The sequence below is a fragment of the Vollenhovia emeryi genome, unplaced genomic scaffold (assembly GCF_000949405.1).
Source record: "Vollenhovia emeryi isolate VEMERY1.0 unplaced genomic scaffold, V.emery_V1.0 DF939136.1, whole genome shotgun sequence".
Lineage (NCBI taxonomy): Eukaryota > Metazoa > Arthropoda > Insecta > Hymenoptera > Formicidae > Vollenhovia > Vollenhovia emeryi.
In genome coordinates, this window is record NW_011967230.1 from 1278141 (window position 1) to 1303964 (window position 25824).

A 25824-nucleotide genomic window follows, 5' to 3' on the forward strand; every position below is an offset into this window, starting at 1 on the left:
TCTCTCTCACTCTCTTTGTACTTAATCAACCCCCGACCTAACCGCTTCTGAATTGCCATCTAGGTCTTGAGCTAACATAATCTCTAAGCAAGTCCAGTCGATACGGGAAGCGTAGTTGTAAGTATTGTGCTTACTTAGAACATAAAGCGGCGAACACTCGCGCTCTTCTTTTTTAGGAAAGTAAGGGGAGAAAACAGTGTCGCTCAAATTGCAATTGTTTCACTTTTGATCAGCCCGATCGATGATACGATCGCAGACACCAAGGAGAGATTCTCGCTTCGAAACCTGATTGATGAATTCTCCCCCATCTCTGCAGGACACTCAGCGGATCGCGTTATAATTAGCGAGGGAAGCGATTACGTCGTGAGAAAAGAGAGGTGTGGAGCGAAGGTCCCACCCCGTCCCCTTTTTTTCGATCGATCGTGCAGTTTTCCAGAGAAATTTATAACATCAAGATAGCGTGTGCGCATCTGTTTGAGTTTCTGTGTCGACGCACACAAACACATATACGCATACAGACTTTTCTGTAAGTATAAATAAAAATGGGCGGTTCGTCTGTTTCGATCAAATTTTCTCTACACGTGCGTTTTAATTGGGTCGAGCGGTTGATGCGATAAATAGAAGTCGAGATAACGATGGAAATCGAATGAAATAAGTCGATACAGTGAAAATGAGCGTGTTTTAAAGTCAGGGCACGTCACGTATCTTTATTTTATTTATATACGTAATAAGGAATAAATTTAAACGTCGTTTGAATAAATTTATTCAAAATTATTGCGTCTAGGAAGCTAAGCAATTAATCGAATTTTATTCCGCCCTCTACATTTTTAGCAGTTTTTTTTTCCACGAGAAATTGCATCCTTCTACCAAGATTTATATCCAATCGCTTAAATCTCACTTTAACTTTTACAAATATAATACATGTGATGCATTTCGCATCTTCAATCCTTTCGCGCCACATGCAAAAGCATTTATGCTTTTGCGTGCCGGATTTGCCGCACAGACAGCCAAATGTCCTGCATGTCTCGACATGGTTTTAGAAATGTAATATATGCAATCTAAATTGTATTACACCTATTATTTTTTGTTGTATCTCTGCGAGATATTCTGAAGAGAATCTAATTTTTATTCCAAGTTTTGACGCTACGTATATGTCCAAAACATAATCGTGTGATTTTAATATAAAAATACAATACTTTAAAAAGAGAATCTGCTCTTTACGTTATATCGTATTGGTGTCTACTCGGCGACAGCGAATGGATGAGACACTTCTCTTTTATTAGTGACTCTTCCATGTATTTCACAACTTTTCTCAAACAGAAGAATCTGTTTTAGTACAAAGCACTAGCTGAATGTATGCAGAGCACCGAACGGATTTTCATGCAAACCGCTAGTGTATTCCGCTAATCGTGTGCTAATGAAAGAAGAAAAAAAAACCGAGTATTTTAAACGCGAGTCCGCAAATGCATTCTTTCTGCGTTAGAAATTGTTTGGCCGTTAGCAGAAACATTACAACGCCTAAATAAATTGTCAAACACACAAATATTGTTTGATCATGTGTAGTAAAGTATAAACGATTAGATATCAAACAATCTTAATGTGACAAATAATAAGAAATGGAAATTCTAGTGTCACGCTCTTGATATTAGGAGCACGCTAAACTATTATTATTATTTGATATCTATCTTTATATTTTACCGTGATTTATCAGGATGTTGTGGTTTTTTTGTTAATATCTACAACTGAAAAAGAATGCATATGTAAAATCGTGTTATCTTATGATATTTTTTGTCATTACAATAAATAGAGTACATTTTTAAGATTGGTTTAGGTGAGACACTTGACACATTTGATACATTCCTAGAACGAAATTGAATATATATGTATATGGTATAATAACGATGCAAACTCTTGCTTCTTGAAGCTGTCACTCATTAATATGCATGAGAATCAAATGATAAAATGTATCATTGTAAAAATTGTGTTAACATATGATGTTTGTTGATTTGCTGCATCAGTCGTTCCGGATGCAAATTGTACACTTCCTTGTGCAGAAGTCATTAGACTTCTATTAATGTCTATTCACTCTGTGCTACTTTACCGCATGAACTCTTGATACGTTGAACGTATTACATGGTAATTTCTTATTACGACGGATCTTACTTCTGACAACCAAAAGAATGAATGAACAAGCAAAAAGAATATTCGTCGAAAACATATTTTGCATTAATAATGTAATAATTATAGGTTTTTCTCTCCCATTTATACACTTCCACGCATTGCTTATTTAAATGCGATGTGATTGCGAGATGTGCAGAAATTTCATTATCATTTTGACAAGTTTTCAAACTGCATCAGCTGTGATGCAACTGCATCTCATACATTATATGTAACATATATGTTCTACGTTGAATTTTAAACAGCGTTACGAAATAATTATACATTTTACTTTCAGACATTATACTAATTTATAAATTAGTACACACATTTGTACGCTGCCAAATTTAACAGCGTTAGCACACCACGTCATATCTTTGGATGTTATAATCGATAAATCAAGTTTTGAGATGTAGTTTAAACAATTTGTTTTTGTTATATTTGTCTACCGTCTTTATACAATTGTATAAAGAACTGGCAACATAATTCGAAAACATTGGAAATATTTTGAAGCTAAACAAAAATTATGAAATATATATACATGTATATGCTTATAACTACGGTGAATAAAGTATATAAATTTTCTTTAAATACAAGATATTACCTAGAACGGACTGCGGCCTTTAGAGCGGACTAGCAAACTGCTTGTTAGTCCGATAGAAGATTTGCAAAATGCAAAATTGGAACCCATGGCAGTTGTCAGCTGGTGTTACTACTCCAGTGCCGCAGCCACCGATTGGCTACGCAGCAGGCGCAGATCCTATGGTTTTGATGCAAAATTATATGCAATATTATAATCAACCAGTAAGTATGATTTTAAACAAGAGTATTGCATTCTTTATGTAAAATGCATTGTACAACAGTCTTTGACCAAGTTTTTATGAAATGTTATATACATTTGTATAAGATTTACATGTGATAACTTATTTACAACTTAGTAAAGATTGTTGTATAACGTTTACAAATGTATTTAAATAAGAATAAGTTAAAAGTACGTTGAGCTGAGCACATTTTATTTTATGTCAGTAAAAAAATTTGTCACTTTACTGTGATATTAATGATTTAAATATTTTTAGCAAAGATTGAGAAAATCTTCTTTTAGATCAGCAAAATAAGCCAATGTTTTGATTACAACTTATTTTGGTATTTTAAATTAGTTTTATGTTGAGAGTTTGTTCAAGTATATCTAACAAGCATTTTTTAATATTGATATAATATATGTTATGCATGTATATCTTTATTAGACGCCTAGTGGATATACACCGGAGCAATGGGCAGCTGCACAACAGCAAGGCTGGGCTCAATGGCAACAATGGCAGCAACAATATCAACAGTGGCAGGCACAATATGGCGACAAGGTATAATATAAGAATATATTGACGTACTTGTAATTTACTCATTTAAATACAAGTATATAATGTATACAAAAATAACTGTGTCTAACGAGATAAGTATATTTATTATTATAAAATTAATCTAATTTTCTTAGAGAAATTGCTATCAGTAATATTTTTTTTCATTAAAGCAGTATCATCAAATCCTCACATTCATATTATAAAATATATTATTGCAGAAATATATGTATACATAATGGGTAAAAAAATACTTTAAAATGTATAACTTTTTAAACTTTTCTTGAATTCTTATTGAATAGTATAAGAGATTTCAATTAAAGATTTGTAACGGTCTTTTCAATTTTTGTTCAAAGTTATATGAAGCAACAAAGAGAAACATATAAATATACTTTTGCTCATCTTTTATTTTTTATTTTTTAAAATAATGTAAGGTAATGTTATAAAAATAAAAGACTTAAAATTTATATCTATACGAAATTTTATTATAAGTAATGTTTATTTTTAAAGTTTAAATTGTTGTAATCAATACACATAATATAATTATAGTACAAATAATAAACAATATTCTTATAATTATTATAAAAATGTTCTGGGACAGTGTTTTCTATTTTTGTATAAAATTATATGAAGCAACAAAGAGAAACATATCCTTAATCATCTTTTATTTATTATTTCTTTAATAACGTTAGGTAATATTAAAGAAGACCTAAAGAGATAGAAAATATTTAATATCCATAGAAATATTAACAGTTCGAACTTATGAACTTTCATTAATAGGAAATTTTTTTCAGTATCAGGAAATGAAGCAATTACCGGCGCAGGATATGAACTTGGCGAATCAGATGCAAATGCCACCAAACGTGCAACCACCACCTCTCCCCAAAGAGGAGACGCGACCTCCTTTACCCCCCACCACCACAAATACATATCAATTTACGAACATGCCACCTCCGCATCAGAACGATCTTCCATTATTTCCTACGAAAGAATCTACCAATAAGATAATACCACAAGCGAATGTGACAAATTATCCTACGAATCCACCATTACCTACGAGCCAACAACCACCTTTACCACCCAGCGAGAATAGGGAGAATATCACAGCTGACAAATCCAATATTAATGTAACTAGTGATTCCAATAGTGCTAAAAAGTCGAATCTCGAAGATGATGAATTGACCGAAACTGAGAAAACATTTGACGCACAGTTCAAACAGTGGGAAGAACAGTTTAACATCTGGAAACAGCAAAATGCCAATCATCCGGACAAGGTAAGTACTATTTTCAATATGTAGTTTATTCATTTTATAACCGGCTCTATAGCTCCAACTGGGCCCTGGCCTTCACAACAAATTGCCTCCATCCGAGGCCCTTTGTGTGTATTCGCAATAGTGAGTTTTTACGGTGAGGGGTTGTTAGCCTCCCGCCAACCCCCTTTTCGGAGGACGGGGATATGTGTGTGGCAGGATAATCTCAGTAGTGGCCACTTCTCTCCAAGAGAGGTAGCGTCCGAAAAAACCAGTGGTATCCGTGAATTTGAACTCGGATCTTCTCGTTCATTTGTTTACTAAGCAGCGCACATTTCTCTGTGCCACGCTCGCCACATATAGTTTATTATGAAAATAACTGTTATTATGCACATTAGGCGACACGTTTTCGATGAAATTGATTTTGGTATTTGTTGAAAAAGTAAAAATACTGAATAATTTGCGTTTTATTTCGATTAATTTCGAATTTTGTAAATAATCTCTGATATATAATTATATTGAAAATTAGATAATTTTTCTATATGTTGTAATTATATCTTAAATATTTTTAAATATAATTAGTTTAAATAAAATTGACATTTTAATTTTTATTATGTATATCAAGATCAACGTTAAAATAATTGAAAACGTGTATGACATAACGCAAATAATTGAAATTGCACTTTTCACAAAGATTAAATTGGTATCTTTGTATTTCAGACCCAGTATAAACAATACGAAGCGAAATGGACATCGTGGCGTGAGAAACTGCTTGAAAGGCGCGAGCAGATGCGCAAAAAACGCGAACAACAGAAACAGGCTGCTGCGAAAGCAGAGGTCGAAAGGAACAAAAGCATACCTGGCGACGATAAAATACTGAACATCTTATCGAACACTGAAAATCAACGATTGATCAACAATTTATTGGGTATTGGGAAAACTTTGGGTCTTACAGGGAAGCAAAATATTCCCTCATCTTTATTACCACCTCCGCCACCACCTCCACTGCCAGAATCTACAAATTCCAGTAATCAACCAGTGACTCAGGGTATGCAGCAAACTCCATCGCAAGTGAATATGAGTAGACCCACAGCGCCGAATTGGTCGAACCAGCAACAATGGGGAAGTCAACAATATAATCCCAGAATGGAGGCTCCGAGATACGGAATACCGACGGTGCCTCCTCCGACAATGCTCTCAACACCGGATGTTGGATCACCCCAAAAAGCCTCGCCAAATTTTGCACAATCACAGCTGAGTCTGCCAAACAATAACGTTGCACCAAACTTTTCACAACCTCCGCCAAATTTCCCTAATAATGATCGAATACAATTGCAAAATGTGAAAGCGCCGGGTTCAACAAACATGAAAGATTGTCTTCCGTTTGGTTCGCCTGGTTCCTCAAGTACGGATGCGCGTTTTATGCATCCAAACGATCGACCACCTTACAATTTTGACGGACAGCCAAACTTCAGAAGAGGCGATCAGGAACGTTTCGGACAAGATAATACTAATCCAAATTTGCACGAACAAGATCAGTTTAGACCTCTTTCTGATACTTTTGACAAAGCCGACACACAACGTTTCAGAAGAGGCGACAGAAATTTCAACGATTTTGGGAACAATCAATTAAACTCGCAGAATAATTTTAATTCAGGTAATGATCGATTTGGCCCAGCAAATGACCGTTTTGGACCCGGGAATGATCGTTTCAACAGGGAGAACAATCGATTTGGTCCGATGGGAGGTGATCGATTCGGCTCAAACAACGATCGTCCAGGATCCGATCGGTTTAACAATGAATGGTTTGGACAGGAGGGAGATCGATTTAGACCTGGAAATGATCGGCTCGGAATGGACAAGGAACGCCACGGGCCTGGCAACGATCGATTTCCAGATAATGAGCGACTTGGATCGGATCGGTTTGTACCAGGTGGTGAACAATTTGTTTCTGGAAATGATCGTTTCGATTCCAAAGATCGTTTTTTCTCTGGTAATGATCGATTTGGGCCCAATAGCGAACATTTTCGCCCGAACGATCGATTTGGTAGAGGTAGTGCGGACTATTTCGATTCAAAAGATTCAGCTGATCACAGACGAGACAATTTCGGTGCTAATACTCGGGGTTTTAATAGAAACCCATCATTTAGTCCACCGAACGAGCTGTCACCGGAACTGAAGAAACTTATGGAAAAGCGAAAAGCAGCAGGGGACGTATTCAGACCTAGTTTTATTGATTCCGATAAGTCAACTAGTATTGGTTCTCTTAGCGAGAGCTTTAAAAAAATTACTGGTGATTCACCTTTTAGAAGCTCCTTCGATTTTCAAAAAAATCTACCAATGCGTAGTGGATTAACAAGTAGCGGACCATCAAGTTTTCATCCCTCCGATTCAGGACAAATTTCTACTCCGTCGTATGGGCCACGAGGACACTTTTTCAATCGTGATAACGAACCGCCTTTTAGAGGACATCCAGATAACTTTGCTAAACATAATCCTATAGATTACAATGAACGATTAGGGAAAAATATGGAAATCCGGCCGCTTTTAAGTCAATCCCAACCAACAAATATTCAATCTCAAGATGCTGTTAAGTATCCTGAAAAGATTGAAACTGCTGATACTTTGCTGCGAACTGATAATATTGCAGATGCAAAAGATACAGAAGCACTGCAAGCGAATGAGGCTAATAGTTCTATTGAGCAAAGCGATAACGTTATTTCTGATGGTTCAAAGAATGATAATGGAGAGGAGAGTAAAGTTACTGACGATGATAATCCTTTGCAGCAGGATGACAATCAACATGATAATCAACGTGATAATCAAGTCCAAGACGACGCTGAAAAAACAAATAAATCTAATAGTAATGATAACATTATTAAACAGCCTGAAAGTTTGCCTTTCATGGGTGAAAATGATGCACGGCCAGTGGATTTGAACCTTGAACCGCCACCGGAACTACCCAACTTGTGCCCTATTACTTCGGATTCCAGTCAAAATATGCCACTGAATCCGAACAAAGATTTCGATAGAAAGGGACCAGCTGATAACCAATTCGACATGCGGTTTAATAATAACTTTGGCCCTAGAGGGATTGAATTTAAATCTGGTGCACCGTTTGGGCCTCGGGGTCCGCCAATGTTTGGTCCCAGAGGTCCTCGCGCGTTTCCTGGTCCTGCGACATTTTTATCGCAAGCTTCTATGGATATACCATTGGGTCCACGAGGTCCGAAAGATGGTCAATTTGGACTTAACATATCCAGTGAAAGTCGATTCAGTCCTAGAAGATCTAACAATGAGCAATATGGTGATCGAGAACGTAACGATGAGTTATCTGACCCTCCAGATAGTGAAAAATTTGATCCACGTGGCTCAACAGATGAGCCAATTAGTCAGTTCGGACCTCGACCGCCGGTAAACGCAATGTTCGGCCTGAGAGGACCTGTCGATCGACAGATTGGATCGAGGGGACCAACTGATTTACCATTTTCACTGCGAAATCCCAATCCATTTGGACCCAGAGGCAACAATATGCAATTTGGCCCTAGAGGAGTTAATGATCGTTCGGATTCCCGAACACTCTCCGAAAGACCATTTGGTCCGCGAGGACCCAATGACGGATCATACGCTCCTAGAGGACCCAGTGATACACCTTTCGGCAAACGTCTTTCCGACCCGCAGTTCGGCACTCTGACGTCTAATAAGTTCGATAAAGTGAATGAGGTGCCGTTTGATGAAAGACCTCCTTTTGAGAACAGTGGATCGTTTGGCTTTTCTGACGAAAGAACTCTTGGTTCTCGAAGATCTAATGAAGATATGACTGGTCCCCGTGGTTCTAACAAATCTATGCCTCTTGGTTCTCGCGATTCAAATGATGCTCTGCTTCAACGTAACCTGACGAATTTCAATGAGAATCGGTTTGAATCTCACGATTCTAACAATGGACCGTTTGGATCTGACTTTAAAGCGAAAGGTCCGATGAACGATCCAACTAACGTAAATTTTCCATCCCCGAACGATTCTCTGCTTAATCGCGGCGATTACATGCGTAGAAACCCCTACATTAGAAAAGAACAGTTTGAGGACAATGCTTTTGCTAAGAGGATCAGGTATGAAAATCCAAAGCCGGGTGATGAATTTAATACAAATGTAGGCAGAAATCTCGATACGGAAATGAAGAAAGAGAATACCAGTGAGTACGTTAGACGTATACCTGAGCCTAATAAAAAAGAGTTAGAAACTGCGTCTCGTCCAGGATACGGACCCAACGATACTTGGAAGGACAAGTTCGGCAACAGTCAGAGGTCCGATGCGGAACAACACAATATCGACAGAAACGTTCCAAATACATTCGACGAGAAATCGAGATCAGAAAAAACCACGGTCGAATCAAAGATGAGTGATTACAAGTCACGATATGGTGGTGAATCCGCGGCTGGATCCGATTTCCAATCGAAATATACTTCTAATTTATTCATGAAACCGTCTCCAAAGGGTGGTCAAGAATTTTGCGTGCAGAGGCAGTTCAATTATAATCACGGCGAAGGTGATAAAAAATTCACCGATTCGTTTCACTTCACTCCGGCAAAGGTGATTGATTACGGACACGTAGCTCGTACTTCGACTATGGATCAGCATCTGTCATCGGTCCAGTGTTTTGATTACGGTCACGGGAATCTAAAACCAGCAGTGAATCGCGAACAGCAGCAGCAGCAGCAACAGCAATATTATCCAAAGAAAGATTTTAGAAATTGGGTGGAGAACGAACAGAATCTGAAGGAATATACTGAAAAGATGAGCAACTACGAGAATACGAAAGGATTTACGGGACAAATGTGGAACTACACGAAGAATTACGACGTGCGCAGATCTGCAGACTGTAATAGACGAAAGGGACATGATTGGCAATTTAATGATAAGAAAATCGATGGAGGGAAGAAAGAGAACGATGACCGTAAAGAGAGAGGATACAATCTCGAATCAGAATCCCGAATTTTTGAACGAAATATTGATAATAATCAAAGCGATCGATACCAAAATGATAGAAACATTCACAAAGGTAATTTAAGACAAATATTTATCTCAGGAATAATATGTTTTATTTTAAATAATAATAGAATCTGAGATAGTCCGAAATTTTTAATGAATTGTAAATCATATTTATTTTATTAATACACGAATTAATCATTTACTAACTAATGTTAATTTTGCAACACAATATATTGCAATATTTGACAGAATGAAAATAATTTTATTTTTAATATTTTTTATTATATATTTACTTTGTGTGATATATTATTTTTATGATGAACATGTTGACAGTAATATATAGGTTTACTTTCTTATTAAACATATAAAAAAAATATTTTTCAGATGTAGAAAGAGTTCAAGAATTACTTGATTCCCGAAGGGTAATAAAAGATAATGACAAAGATGATAATAGGTATTGTGAAATATTTTATTTAACTGTTGTGTAATATAAAAGTAGCTAATGATGTTATATAAAACAAAGTTTACGGGACATATGTGTTCTGAATGTATATATGGCATTTTCTTTAGATTGAAAGGAAATGTTAACTGGCAGGAGAATTCAAACAAAAACGTCGTAGATACAAAACTACAGGAGACCAGGTATGTTAACATTACTTTTTGAGTCTGTAGAAGCTTTAATCTACAATTAATCAAATACTTCAAGAGAAAAAAAGGCAGTAACTAAAAGAATATTAAACAAAGAATTTAAAGATGTTTCTTAAAGATGTAATAATTTTCATAAAAATATAATAATTTCAATAAACATATTTCACAAAAGGGGATACCTTTGATGAAACTTATGTATAAAGTATAATACATTATATTGTATCTATTGTCACAGATAAATTTAGATTACTAATTAAAAATTAAGCTAGGAGTAAACAGGTATGATATCTGATATCATGTGGGAAGTACAAAACTTAAGAAATATGTATAATAAAGTTTAATAGTATTTCTTCGGAAATAATATTTTTTTAACATACTTTTGCTGGGATTTTACCAATATTATTATTATTGGTAAAGAGTCATCAATCATTTTATCAATAACTTATTATCATATTATTGGTAAAATGATTGGTAAAAAAAATCATGATATATTTGGTATCGTAATACCAATTATCAATAACCAATTGATTACCAGTGATTGATAAATAATTATTTTGATTCCAAGTTAATATTCTATAAGTTTGATGACGTTCATCTTTAGATAATTGTGCGTTACATGTTTTACAACTGCATCTAAGTTAATACATGTATATCTTTGACAAGGTTGGAAAAGTTACTTTATAAAAGTATCTTACAAAAATACAAATATTAAAGTATTTTACTATGAGAAACAACGGAAGGAATAATAATGTAAAATAATGCAACATATTTAAAAAAAAGAGTATTCAAACAATTTGCAGGATTGCAGGAAAAATTAATGAATTATGTTGAAAGCTATATTGAAAGTTAATAAATTTTACATAGGACAGTATATATATTTGTTATATATTATCTGTTATTATGCAACATAACAGAGAAAGTGGTCCTATCGTAAAATTTTATTCTATATAGAAATTATTTCCATAGAACAAAAATTATTTTCCTTAAATCCCAAATTCCAATTTTTTACATGGCACCTTGATCTCTCCATTTGTTAATGGTATTTGTTTATACATTTACAACAGGATTATTTAAAATAACACAAAAATTTATTATGTGTTATCATCATTTTTAATACTTTAAATCTTTTCGATTATACTTCGACAATGCTGGCGAAACTTGATGGTTTCATTAATTATATTGTATCATATCAATATTGCGCATATGCAGTTGTGCATTTGCTGCAACACGATTTATAGTATATTTGTCGAAGTTCGGAAAAGAGGTTTATGTCATTTTTAAGATGCCATGAGATTTATTAACTATTTTATGTTCTACGATGTTTTATAATTTATTGAGACGGATATCTGTATACCCCGGGTTTGAGTAATCGAATAATAATTATTTCGTATAATATAATTTTTCCGGATATCCGAATTTCAATAAAATCCTTATATCTATTATTGTAATATACTGACATAACAGATATATCAAATTTAATATATCTGTGTTACACAGTCAGTTCAATTCATCTATTAATTACACATAAGTATGAAATACTATGCATGTATTTAACAAAATTTATCATACAAATCGATTATTTTTCATAATTTATAGTATATGTTTTTCAATTAAATATATAAAATATAAAGAAAATATAGTATAAAATACTATACATATATAAAGTATAGTTTAATGGATGCTTTTTTGCACGTATAAAAGTCTTCTCCGTTTGGCGGACAAAACTAGAAGCTAAGAAATGCTTGTAGTTTAAATAGAAAGATGAATTTATCTTAAACAAATATCTATACCAAATTTTCATTATTGCTCTCAACAAGATGCAACAATATACCACACAGTTTATACTCCATAATTTTTAAAAACTTTACTGTAAGACTTATAATTCTACGTTTACAATCGTAACTCTAGTATAGATCGCAATAAATGTTTTACATTTTTATCTCTGACTGAATTTTTTACAATACAGTGCCGATCTGTTCACATTGCATTTAAAAGTGTATTACTCTCTAGAAATAAAGAGAGAATACTCGTGCTGGTTTACTATTTACAATGAATATTTCATCTTTGACGCACATAGTTGTTTTATCATATATAAATGATATTTACAGCAACTTCATATCAACTTTTATTCTCATCGAGATGTTCATAATGTCATTTTATTGTACATACATAAAGACTGTGTCTCTCTTTTTACTTACTTACTGTAAAATATTTGTAATTTTACTTACAGTTTCGATCTGTTCGCAAGAAGGTTCTCATATTTTATGTCTTACGATTTCTTTTTCGATAAATGATATTTATTTACAGAAGTTTTATTACCATTCATAAATAATATGATATACAATATGTTATTGTACGTAGTATTGATCTATTTATATGAAATAATTTTCTATAACCAATTTTTAATAACCAATTATATAATTACTTGAAAAATGTGGTTGTTTGCGAAATTCTTTTTCTTAAATTGTCATTTTTATGCACGGGCATATGCAACTGCATAATTAGTGAGAAGAATTTTTACAATACAAACATATATATTTATTTGCATTTTTACTTGCGCTTGTTATTACTATACTTTTATTACATAAGATTGAACAGAGAATTCTCCATTCGTTCTTTTGTTTTATTAGGACAGAAACGAAAAAACGAATGATTTTTTCTATCAATCTGCTAGAATGTAATTATTTATAAGTATACGGTTATATTTTTCTTATTTTATTAAGAGACAAATGTATGTTACAGCTTTTCTCTAGATACAAAGAAAAATGTTGCGGAATCAACTACAAAAACCCTGGAATTGGCCAAAATGCCCAATTACACGATGGTCGACGACCTATTGTGTCCACCAGGTCGCCAGAACAGACCACCAAAAATAGCTATCATTCTCAGAGGACCACCTGGTAGCGGCAAGTCTTTTGTGGCTAAACTTATCAAAGTACGTTATAGTAAAAACTTAAATATATATGTATTGACAAACATTAGTAAATTATTATTTGCCTGTAAAATATAAGTATTAATATATTTTTACATATCATATACTTTGAATATTTAGTTCAATTGCATTGTGTGTTTAAAATACACTATGTGTGTATGTAAAGATATATTTCATTATATTGTTCTTGCTACAGGATAAAGAGGTTGAGCAAGGTGGCTGTCCGCCGAGAATCTTGAGTTTAGATGATTATTTCCTTGTAGAAAAGGAAATAGAGACTAAGGATGATAATGGAAAGAAAGTCACAGTTAAGGTACAATAATTATGTTCATGATATAAAACTTTGCTTCGAGTGATGCTTACTTTTATTTAGAAATAGTGTGATAGCAATTTTGTTATGGCAAATTTGTCATGAAGTTTTATTGTAATAGATATTGTTATCTAATAGTACCTATTATTTTAATATTAAATTTAATATCTTTCTGATAACTTTTGTTTTACTTAAAATTATTGATTTGTCCTTTCTCAACAAAGATTAAAAATTCTTTAAGGATGAAAATTTGTAACCGTTTAGTATGATTGTTAATTTGGATTAATAAAGATTTGAATTTTTCTGCTCTTTATCCAAGTAAAATATTCTTTTAGATATTTTTATATACAATTTAAATACACTTGCATTCTTACGGATTTTATTTATAATAGGAAATGGTGTACGAATACGAAGAGGCTATGGAGCAAAGTTACATAACATCCCTTATTAAAGCTTTCAAGAAAAATATAATAGATGGATTCTTCAATTTTATTATATTAGACTGCATTAATGAGAAGATTTCGGATTACGAAGAGATGTGGAGTTTTGCCAAAACAAAAGGTTTCAAAGTAAGTTATTGGTTCATATATTTAATTTAATAATAATTAATTTACTTACATATGGTTTTGAGATTATTATGAATATTCTTCTTATAGAGTTTTGAATTTAGATTAAATCTTTTTAAAACAATAAATACTTTAAAGTTGCATGTCTCGATAAAAATCCCAAACATGAGCATATAACATTTTACGAAGAATTTCTATAAAAATATTAATTTTTTTAAGTACATATTGATACTGGTTTCAATCTTATTACTACTGGCGATAATATTACAGTACTAATAGTTTCTGTTATGGTATTATTAAAGGTATACATATGCGAGATGGAGATGGATCTGCAGATATGCTTGAAGAGAAATATTCACAACCGTACCGAGGATGAAATTAATCGGATTATAGATTACTTTGAACCAACGCCCAGCTATCATCAGAAGCTAGATGTTAACTCAATGTTGCAAGAGCAAGCAATAGAAGAGGTAATTTTATTTATTTAGTTTTAAGAAAACATACATTGTGACAGAAGGATTGATCTATTGATAGATCTAAATATTTTTCTTTTCAACTTTTTATTTAAACGTTGTGATGTAAGTTTACGATTTGTAATTTGAGTTGCATAATACATGGGATTGATACTGTAAGCCTAACAGTGTCAGGTATGCTGTTCTTTCGTCTGTGTATATATATTATAAGATTGTAAACACAAGTATTTTTATTCAAGGTGGACATGGAGGATAGTCAAGAGACTCAGGAGAAATTGCAAACTGAAGATAGTCAAGATAGCCAGGAAGATGTTCAAGATACGATTGTAATTAAATGAGCTTAAGAACTGTTTGTGTTGTTACGTCATTCTATGCTTTTATCCTTTTTTTATGTGTATTCTTGTTTTTAGGGTGTTAGTAAATGGGAGAGAATGGAAGCTGAAGATAAACTAGGTTAGTTACACAATTAATATTAATGTATACTGACAAATTAGTATACATTGTTCATATTCTGTACATATGTTCTATGTGTAATATAAATTATTTGTAAAAATATACTCTAATTATTGTAAATAAATGAAATTAAAATCAATATGAGTCTGTAAGCATAAATATGTGCGCACTACAGAAAGTAAATTTATGTTTGAAAGAACATCTGACTAAAGATAGAAATTAGTTTCAATTAAAAAGATATTCCAATTATAAGTGTATAAGGAATTTAATTAATAGGCATTAGAATATAATTATATTACTGCAGAAATATATGTGCTTATGGGTTCATATTGACTTTGTTACAGTTTTCTAATTGTATTTTATCTATTAATTTTCTTTGTAATAATGTAGATCGATTGGATGGTTTGGCAAGAAAGAAAAGCGAAGTAAAACCGCAAACTATGGAAGATTTCTTACAAGTTCCTGATTACTACAATATGGAAGATACTTCGGGTAAAAAAAGAGTAAGTACCACAGTTAAAACAATATTAAATTATAATACCTTTTGAATCACAGCTTGTTTCTATTCAAAGAGAATTTTATCTTGGCAACATAATAAATTTATTATTTTTTATTGCATTTTTCTCAATTTTTAATATGATACATATTCGTAACAAAGTATAAATTAAATTTTGTTAATATCTATTTAAAACTAATTTCATTATTTATTTCTAAAGCATTTATATAAATTTTCATTTTTGACATTATAGTGTAATATATGATTGCAGTGAGAGCTTTAAATCTCTAATCTTTTAATGAGTACAAGACTTTTAAAAGAAAGATTACATGATTACTTTTTTGTAGGTACGTTGGGCAGATCTAGAAGAGCGTAAAGAGCAGGAAAAGATGCGTGCTGTCGGATTTGTTGTTGGTCATACTAATTGGGATCGAATGATGGACCCTACGAAGGGTGGAAGCGCTTTAACACGCACAAAGTACATATGATTCAAATTTACTTTTAGAGCACGTAATCAATGATAAGAATAAAATTTGATATCTTTTGATAAACACAAACATGATTTGTTTTTTTTTTAGACTTTTACGTTAGAACTTTTACGTTTTTTTTTGTAATTTGGTGTTTGGTCAAATATGTATAAGAGTTTCCGGACTTTGGCTTTATAATTTTTGGGGGTATACTTAGCAAGTAATCCAGCTCTATTTCCAAAATATGTTTATTCTCAGTTGATGCACATATCAAAACTGCTTTCAAAAGTAGAAACGACATTGAGAGTGATGTATTAACCGAGGAGAAATATATTTTGAAGAAGATAAGACTAAAAAGCTAAGTAGTAAACCCCCAAAAATTATGGACACAAAATTCGGTAACTTTTTAAATAAATCTCGTATATTAACGAAATATAAATTTATATTTCTCTGCGCTACTATTGTTCAAAATGTTGTCAATTATATTTGTACAAAGTATCGTAGAGATAATTATTATAGTATATATTGCATTGTATTCTCATAATTATATTTATGTATATAATTAATATTTTGTTTATGTGTTTGTTCACAACATAATACAAATTAAACAAAAATTAAAAAGAAAAGTAGACAAGTAGCTAGTTACATTAACTTTTTTAGTAGTAAATAAAATGGTATACTTTATATTGCGTTGTAGTCTCGTTGTATTATACGAAACATGAAACCATTATTTACGTGATAATTATTATTGCAGGTTTTTTACGCTGTCATAGAAAGATTAATAGTTTACCGTGAATATTAAAAATGAAGTGCAGCATTCAACTTAATACAATTGAATAATTTATTAATATAGTTTATCGTTTTATGTTTGAAGAGCACTACGGTATATAAAAATAGTTACAAATATAAACTGTTCATAACTGTTTAGTTAGGACTTAAGATTACAAAATTATTATAATTATAAAATAATAAAATGAAAAATAAAGAAAATAAGATAAATTTAACGCATTGAGATATGGTTATAAGTATTATGCATGAAATGTATAATGTATTTGTATCGTAAAAATGAGACTTTGTACAAATGAGAAAAAGTGCACGTAATAGAATATATCGATATGTATATAATTGATATAATAAAATACACGTTCACTTTAACAATAATATTTTCTCTTTGCTGATTTTCTAATATTTTGTCGATTTAGCTTTCATTTTTAGATTGCAGTTTTGACAATAACACAAATAAAGAAAAGGAAATAAATTCAAAATATATAGGACTTGGAACTTTGATTTCTTTTATTACAATTTTATGACACAATTTGTACACCATGTATATAAAATAATTATTACTTTATAGTGCATAATATGGAAAATTACATCAACTAAAATAAGAAATGTAATGTGTAATTATAAAAAATTTTTTAATTGCAGTTTGCTTTAATTGAAATTATGTTTAAAGATTTTTTTATAATCAACAATAATCATATGTAAAATATTTGTGAATTTACTATAATTGAAGAAGATAAATGTTGGCATCTTAGTGAGAATTTAAATTTAGATTGGATAAGTAAAAGTCCTCTTATTTTAAATTGTTAGAACAACAAATTCAGAATATATGAATATCAATTCTTTGTATAAAAAGTCAAATCTCAACTTGTAAAAGTCATCAAAATTGTACGTCATAATGGATAGAATAAAAATATAAACTATGCAGTGCGTAATTTTTGTTATTCATTTTTCAGTACACTTTTATTATTTTTCTAATATCTCACATAACCAAATATGATATACATATGTATACGAGTATCTCTCTCTCTCTCTTTCTCTCGCGATTATTTTGAATGATATTTAATTAATTGTTATTTGAAAAATTTGCTATAATTATACTTTGTTCATAGGAAAACATGTATATACACGATGTTATGCAATATCCGCCTCACCTCTTATTTATGGAGTGGATTAGACTGATTGTGAGTTAAAAAGTCCTGTACCATTTTGCAATTTTCACCATGGTTAACGAGTTATTAATTATTAAAAGTCGCTGTCTTAGCCCGGCTTACTGTCCAATTCAAGCGCGCGGTGAGATACGGCCATCCCGCGATCGGCGTTGCTAGGCACGCTTGAATTGGATGGTAGGTCGGGTTAATACAGTGATTTTTAATAATTAATAAATCGTTAATTATTATGAAAATTGCAAAATAGTACAGGACTTTCGACTTAGTCTAGTCCGCTTTATCCGCAAATAAGAGGAGAGGCGCGTATTACATAACACCCTGTATACATGCACAAGATTAATATTGATATACACGGGATGTACCATAAGTTATATATTTATAAACATAGATAGACGTTGATTAACATTATATTGAATAATTTATTTAACACATATTTTATGCCATATTTGAGCAAAATCTTTGGATTAGAGAAAACTAATATAGAAATGTAGAAAACTAATGAATGCAATTTTCTAAAGCAAGTTATCTTAACATATCTGTTATTCTAATTTTACTATCTCATAGCAATCTATCGAAATTGTCTGATTATTAATTTATTAATTAAACTTTTTTGACTATCAATTACGATAGAAATATAAAAGAATTTTCAATACGCACAATGCCCTATTATCAAAAAATTATTCCGTCTCCTCTATTTACGAAAAAATGTACAGAAAATTTCAGAGTATTTATAAATCAATAATAATTGATTCATTACAATTGATATCTTCTCTTAATATGTTCGCTATTATCGTTTAAAAAATTGTTCGTTGAACTCAGAAAGTGAAAGAAATCACTCTACACTTTAAGTAATTTGATTAAATATAATACATGTACTTTATTATATATAAGGGAATTTGTTACATAAAATTCTCATCGTCATACATGTAGGGTGTGTGAACTGTCCAATTTTTCGATTAACCCTTAACTCGATTGCCTTAGGATTTTTTCACTTAAAATTTTACGGCAAATTAGTTACTTTAAGGGGGAGACCAGTATAGCGGACGGAAAAATAAAGGTTTTTCGTGAATTTTTTAAATGAAAACTATACATGTCAATCAAAACTGTGTTGTTTCTTCTTGAAGTATATCTTTTCATGTGCATTTAAAAAATAATAAAACGGGATACGTTAGTTATTTCATCCTCTAGAGCTAACGTAAGCAGGTCCTGAAAATAAAACGGAGTCAGCTGGTTGGCAACATTCCGGCCAAACGGTTGATCTAAAATAAAAAAACCAAAAAGATTCTTAAAATATATGTTTCTGGCTATCGTTGCTCGTAGGGGATTTTTGAATTTCGGAAAATTACCAAAGATATGTACATTTAAAAAAAAGTATAAGTTTCATTCTTTTTAGCCCCTTTTTGGTACTTTAAAAATCCAATTTTTAATTTAAAAAAAAATCCTACGAGCAACGATAGCCAGAAACATATATTTTAAGAATCCCCCCTTTTGGTTTTTTTTATTTCAGATCAACCGTTTGACCGGAATGTTGCCAACCAGCTTTATTTTCAGGACCTGCTTACGTTAGCTCTAGAGGATGAAATAACTAACGTATCCAGTTTTATTTTTTTTTAAATGCACATGAAAAGATGTACTTCAAGAAGAAACAACACAGTTTTGATTGACATGTATAGTTTTCATTTAAAAAATTCACGAAAAAACCTTTATTTTTCCGTCCGCTATACTGGTCTCCTCCCTTAATGTTACATGTCTGTTGTAATAAATTAACAGTTTAAAATAACAAATTAGTGAACTTGGCGTATTTAGTAATGCCTTAAAGATTTAGGTATTAGATATGTAAAACCATAATAAATGTTGTATACCAAAATATGTATATAAACTATATTATATACATAATCAAATTGATTGTTATATATCGAATGTCTGCTGAATTATTTTACTATATAAATAATAGTTATATATATAGGACATATTATTATGCAAAAAGCGAATATATTTCTTATATGTCAATATAAAAAATATTTATATACAAAAATGCAAAATAAATGTATTTTATACAACATAAATGATTTTCTAAGGTATATTTTCGAATAAATGAACTATCTTATTTATAATATACATATAAATCGAATTCATAATGATACATCTATTGTTTTTGTGTACTTGTATGGCAACATATTTATAATAATTCTATAGTTAGAATGGAATTAAAAGATGGTTTTGGGCAAAATTATATCCTACGAAATTATAAATATGCTGAATTTTGCGCAGGCATTATAAAATTACGCATCACGTTATTCAAATGTTAATTGCATGTACTCTTATATTTTCTTGATGAAAAATATAAGTACAAAACGCAATAATTTTTCGAGTTAAGGGTTAATATTTTCAATGCAAATTTCCTTCAGAAAATTTAATGGGGAATTAATTAATATGTGTATCAAGAATTAACAATTGTAACATAAATGTACACTTTTGTGAATATAAATTTACAAAGCATATTTTGAATTAAAAAGTAACATAGATAATGGACTTATAATTCTGTAATTGGAGGTCGTCGGATTGTTGAATACCTAAATAATTATACGTTATACATTTTACACTTAACAATCCTACATACAAAGTTTTGTTCTATTTACATTAACGTAAAGTCAATTTAGCGTAGAGCTGAAAAATTTATTTCACAAAAATGTCGTACTTTTCCTGTGATATTATATTATATTGAATGTGTTAAAGAACTAATATATAAACATTCCCGGTTAACATACAAACATTTTTCGGTTCTCACATAAATAAAGAATTATCTATCATGTTTTCGGCACGTTTTCACTTTATTCCACATAATTCTTAACGCAAATTTAACATACTTATGGTCCATCCTGTATACAATCTACATATACATATACGCGCAGTTCACAGTGTGTGCGTGTGTATGTGTGTCTTGTGTGTGCAACTTTATGAACAGAACCTGGATTTTTCCGTTTCTAACAACTTCATTAAAGCTACTGATAACAACAGTAAGAGATAAATAATCATTATAATGTGTGTGTACACGAATATTAATAACGAAATTAACGACAAGCGCAGTGAAACGATCTGCGAGACGGTACACACATGCACATTTATATATGTATACTTATATATGTATATACACAGGCGAATATACATACAGTATATGTTTTATATATATACACATATAAATAAAACATACACTGTTATATACACATATAACAATAATTCCTAGTTCAATGAATATTAAGTATTCGCTTAAACGAATCAGCGTGCTCTTTATATATGTACATACGAAAATCGCGAAATTTCGCATCGCGACTATATGGCCTTCAACATAGCTTATTGTCGAAGCTCGATTTGCAATAACGGCTAAATTTTAAGAATTAATATATATTAAATTTTTCGTTCAGTTTCATATCTCGACGACGGGTAAACTCTAGAACTATAACAAGATTGCAGATTCGCGAAAATAAAAAAAAATCGTTTAACAAATAACGTGTGCAACGTGTGGATACTATAATTTTTAGACCAAGTGACTTGCAATCAAAATAAGTAATGTTATTATATTTTGAATTAAAAGAAATTAAACAGTCTGTTATTGATGCAAATAAATTGAAGGAAATTAATTGATTCCACCTGAAAAAATAAAAAGTAAGTTATGTTGAAAGTATTTTCTCTCTAATCATGTTCTCCAATCTCTCAAGCAATAGAACTGGCATTAATTCAATTTTAAATATCAGCACAATTAGAAAAGTAAATGAGCATGAAATAGAACAAATTTCGATATTGCACGATCGAAATTTATTGAAGCCGCTCAATATCGAATTTGATTCACCCGTCGTCAAATCGTCTAAATATACATGCAAAATGAAGAGAACGATCATTGCATGTTAAACGAAAGAGACGACAAAAAAGAATAATCTCAAGCGGCGGAGAAAACGCCAAAAGGTCTAGTCTTTCTTTTTTCGTCCCAATATATTTATAAGCGATACTACTGCTATCTAGGCAATCACGGATACATTTCTTTCGATATGCGAAAGTCATGACAATATTTTATTAATATAAATATATCCTTTTTTTGTTGCGTATGGATTAACAAGTATCCAAAGCTACTGAAATATTACCTGCAATACTTTGCAACTACATTGCAATAATCGTTATAACAAGCTACCCGTTTCGAAACATAGCTTTGTCTTATAATGTAAGTATACCTATGGATTCACAAAACGCAGATGTTTTATGAATCTATAAGTCATTACTGTATTGATCAATTATTACTAACAATACTTGACGTTATATCAATGATCCAGAATTGCTTCGTAATGTCATCACTAATGTATTTTTAAGTCATATGTGAATCGATGATTACTTGCTCATCAATTATTGCCACCAATAATCAGCACATATAGCTGGCAATAATTGTCATAAGGAGTTGTTGTTTTGCAGAGTGTACCTTGACGCATTGTACTTCGTAAAATTTGTTCAATCTAAAAGGACAAAAATATTTGATTTGACACACTGTAAGACACAGAATTTTCCAATTGATTCATTTATAGATGAATTATATTGTTTCATTTAATTACTACTTGCCCTGTCAAACTTATGTAATCTTAATACTTTCCTTTTAATAAATAACATTATTTTTCTTTTCAGTTGTACAATATAAATATTACTAGTCTAGGTCTGATGAGATCTAAGTTTGATGCGGAAAAATATCAAACAATTTCCAGAAATTAGATACGTAAGGAAATGCAAAATATTTCTATTACAATCAAATATTTTTATCCTCTTGCATGTTTGGACAAATCTCACATTGTATGTTCTTCGCATACAGGTTTGCTGAAGAGGATGATACGCGGAGACACATTCATGACATATAACACAGTGTTTAGTACGTATATGTAGAAAGAGAGTCGCTAAATGGCAGTAGGGAATAAACAAACTAATACACCGCTGTTTCTTCCCTCTTCAGGCACCGGCGAAGCCATACACCTCCAACACTCTGATCTCGAAGTCACCACTAGCACAGAGAGGTGGATTGTTAAAGGTCGAGCATCGATCCGTTTTGCCGAATCTTATATTTTCGTCCATCCAGATCGCCTGACCGTCCCTGAAATTAAATGGTAGCTCAATAAATTGCTGCAATTTACTGAATTTCCCGAGCCATTGCATAGTGTTATACTGTTGTCTATAATTAATGTAAATTATTTCGCATAAAATACATTACTATTGCATCCAAAACGAAAAGATATTTCTCTTTCCATATTCTTTTCTCTTTGCACAATAGCATTTTTAAACAATTTACCAGCATTAATTAATTATAACAAAACTTACCCGCCGCCGATAGTTATCATTTTCGAATCAGCAGCCATGAATAGCTCGGCTGAATGATGTACTTTTGAGTCATTGTGCGATGAATCCATGCCTACCCAAGGATACTTGGATCGTTCAGGATACAAACTGAACAGGAATGTCTCACCCGTACCAAAGTATGCTTGTCGCTGACCCTTATCGTCCTTTAAATTACGCTCGCACCATCTAGTAGAACAGTAAGCTCCAAATACCTGAAAGGTACAAAGTAAAAATTACAAAATTCAGTCGCAAGATAAAATATTCGAACTGTATAAAAAAAAACATTAATATCTTCTTTCGACTCAACCTGATGTTACCAAATATTTTATTAAAATGATTTACAGAAATTTTTTATATAATTTTTAACGCGTGTTAATTAATGGGAAACGTAAATAAGAATTTACGTGTAAAATCATTAAACATATTGTTTATTAGCGCATATTAAATAGATAAATAATTTTAATAATACTCACCTCATTATTACAGGTTTTTATCATCAGAAGGGTCGGTTCATGTTGCTCAACTCGCACATAGAACGTCGTCAAGGAGCATCCATGTTCTTCGGTCGTGTACAACAAGATAGGCTGGTACATCGTGATCCTCATCGGTAGCCACGACCATAAGGTAAATAACTGATGAATAAACAAATTCAAATAATTAAATAAACGTAAAAGATGGTTTTTATAACTGTACAAACATTAGTTTTTAATGGCTTACTAATAATTCAAGAGGAGCAGACTAACTCACGATAAAACATGCGCTTTACTGATAAATTAAATTAAAATAATTATATCAACTATTTTATGAAAAAATACAGTAACTGATATGTTAACGAAGATTGACACTTTTGTATCTTCTTGGCGACAAAAGTTCACCGTGCTTTGCTTGATGCATTTTTCCAATGAGATAATCAGTGAAAAACATAAAATTAACTGATATCTTTTTATTAAAGATTAAAAACAATTTTTGTTGAAAATCTCATCTTTTGTCACTTTACTATTCTTTCTTACATTTACTGTGTTTTTCCAAAATAAAGCAAAATATCGAAATCTTTGTTGGCAATCATTTGTTTTCTAGATAATAGTATTAATCGTGAAAGATATAATTGTGATACAAATATATTTGTAATCTAATTGAATATAATAGGTATTTCTGAAACACCGACTACATGCTGCAAAGAAGTTTAACTCTGTTTTTACTAGAACTTTACACAATTAACAATCAATTTAATATTTATCTCGTAATTTTTTGTGCATAAATTATCTATAATTAATGTACAGTAATGTGCTAATTCGTAATTATATATTCTAACATCATGAAGTATATATCTCAGAATTATCTACATTTACATATACATACACACATACGTATATCTCTATACAAAAATAAACGGTACAAAAATAAGTAGAACATTGCCTATTTATAGTGTTTATAATGTCGCAAATATTTTCTTACAAAGAAACATTAATTCTAATGACAAAATGTGTTTCTATCTCGTTTATGTGAGATATCAACAAAACACACAGAGAAATAACGCTAGTATGCTGCCGAAAGTAAACATCCGTATCGTTTGCAAATCAGTGCAATATCATTCGTCATGCAACAATCAGGATAGCATCAATCGGTTAGAGATAAAAATACAAATGAATGTTATCGAGACGTCAACATGGGTTCTTGCGCTAGCGATGATAAATGTATTCTTTTTTTTTCGGGCGGCATGTTCTGTTTTTCTAAGTTTCCTCTTTCACTCTTTCTTCCTCCAATACAAGGAAATATTTAACAAGAACATTTAATTGCAAATATCATCTGCTTATTTTATTCTCAACTGAATTCATTCCCATTTCGAACGGTACCTCAACTCGTAGATTTCGAGAGATTCCTTAGCGCAAACCTTTTCCGATCATTCACCCTATCTCAAAATAACCACAGGGATTATATAATCCCTCTACAATCATATAAAGATACTTCGATCTTACTTCGAAACATTCTATGTATACAGGATTTGACAGTGGAATCTGATGATTTTTTTGAGCTTATTGTAAAAGAATGACAAGATTGAAAAAGCAATAAGTAAGATAATATAATAAAAAGGAATAATCTTTCATTATAGTTACTTACTTATAATGAGTTTAATTCGCATTAAGTTTCAAAAATAATATCCTGTAAATGAACACTTTTTACATTTACAAATCCTTAGCACTTTCGTGAACATTTTACTTGACTCTATTTGATAAATTTCGATTTAATTCTTGTGTTTGCTACCATATGTTATTTTTCAATTAAAAGATATATCAAGATTGTATTTTAAACATCTTCATTAAACATTCTCATTTGTAGCGTCTCCATAGAGTGATGAAAACATTTTTAGGGAAGAATGCTAGTTGTTTGAGGTGTTCATTTATAAGACGTTAGAGC

The 25824-nt window shown here is 31.4% G+C and overlaps 2 protein-coding genes across 8 annotated transcripts in view; one reads left to right on the forward strand and one right to left on the reverse strand.

The window, feature by feature from the left end:
- LOC105567597 overlaps positions 1 to 22790 on the forward strand; it is a 27766-nt gene extending 4976 nt beyond the window's left edge. Inside the window, exons 1-16 of one of the 3 annotated variants that reach the window (XM_012022565.1) lie at positions 446 to 526; positions 2755 to 2961; positions 3402 to 3515; positions 4304 to 4783; positions 5480 to 9818; positions 10133 to 10202; positions 10319 to 10390; positions 13139 to 13331; positions 13525 to 13641; positions 14031 to 14207; positions 14507 to 14674; positions 14917 to 15003; positions 15088 to 15130; positions 15521 to 15633; positions 15974 to 16104; positions 22711 to 22790. In XM_012022565.1, the coding sequence (XP_011877955.1) occupies positions 2830 to 2961; positions 3402 to 3515; positions 4304 to 4783; positions 5480 to 9818; positions 10133 to 10202; positions 10319 to 10390; positions 13139 to 13331; positions 13525 to 13641; positions 14031 to 14207; positions 14507 to 14674; positions 14917 to 15003; positions 15088 to 15130; positions 15521 to 15633; positions 15974 to 16104; positions 22711 to 22723 (6249 nt within the window). In that variant the 5' untranslated portion in view covers positions 446 to 526; positions 2755 to 2829 and the 3' untranslated portion in view covers positions 22724 to 22790. Of the gene's footprint in view, positions 1 to 445; positions 527 to 2754; positions 2962 to 3401; positions 3516 to 4303; positions 4784 to 5479; positions 9819 to 10132; positions 10203 to 10318; positions 10391 to 13138; positions 13332 to 13524; positions 13642 to 14030; positions 14208 to 14506; positions 14675 to 14916; positions 15004 to 15087; positions 15131 to 15520; positions 15634 to 15973; positions 16105 to 16847; positions 17252 to 22710 lie in introns of those variants that run through there. The other 2 variants (XM_012022563.1, XM_012022564.1) reach the window with 2 other exon arrangements.
- Positions 22791 to 23012: 222 nt separating this feature from the next.
- Positions 23013 to 25824, reverse strand: part of LOC105567596 (TBC1 domain family member 24) — a 39370-nt gene continuing 36558 nt past the window's right edge. For all 5 annotated transcript variants that reach the window (XM_012022560.1, XM_012022558.1, XM_012022562.1 and 2 more), the window contains 3 exons: positions 23883 to 24041; positions 23392 to 23621; positions 23013 to 23167 (listed from right to left, as the gene is read on the reverse strand). In XM_012022560.1, the coding sequence (XP_011877950.1) occupies positions 23026 to 23167; positions 23392 to 23621; positions 23883 to 24041 (531 nt within the window). In that variant the 3' untranslated portion in view covers positions 23013 to 23025. The remainder of the gene's footprint in view (positions 23168 to 23391; positions 23622 to 23882; positions 24042 to 25824) is intronic.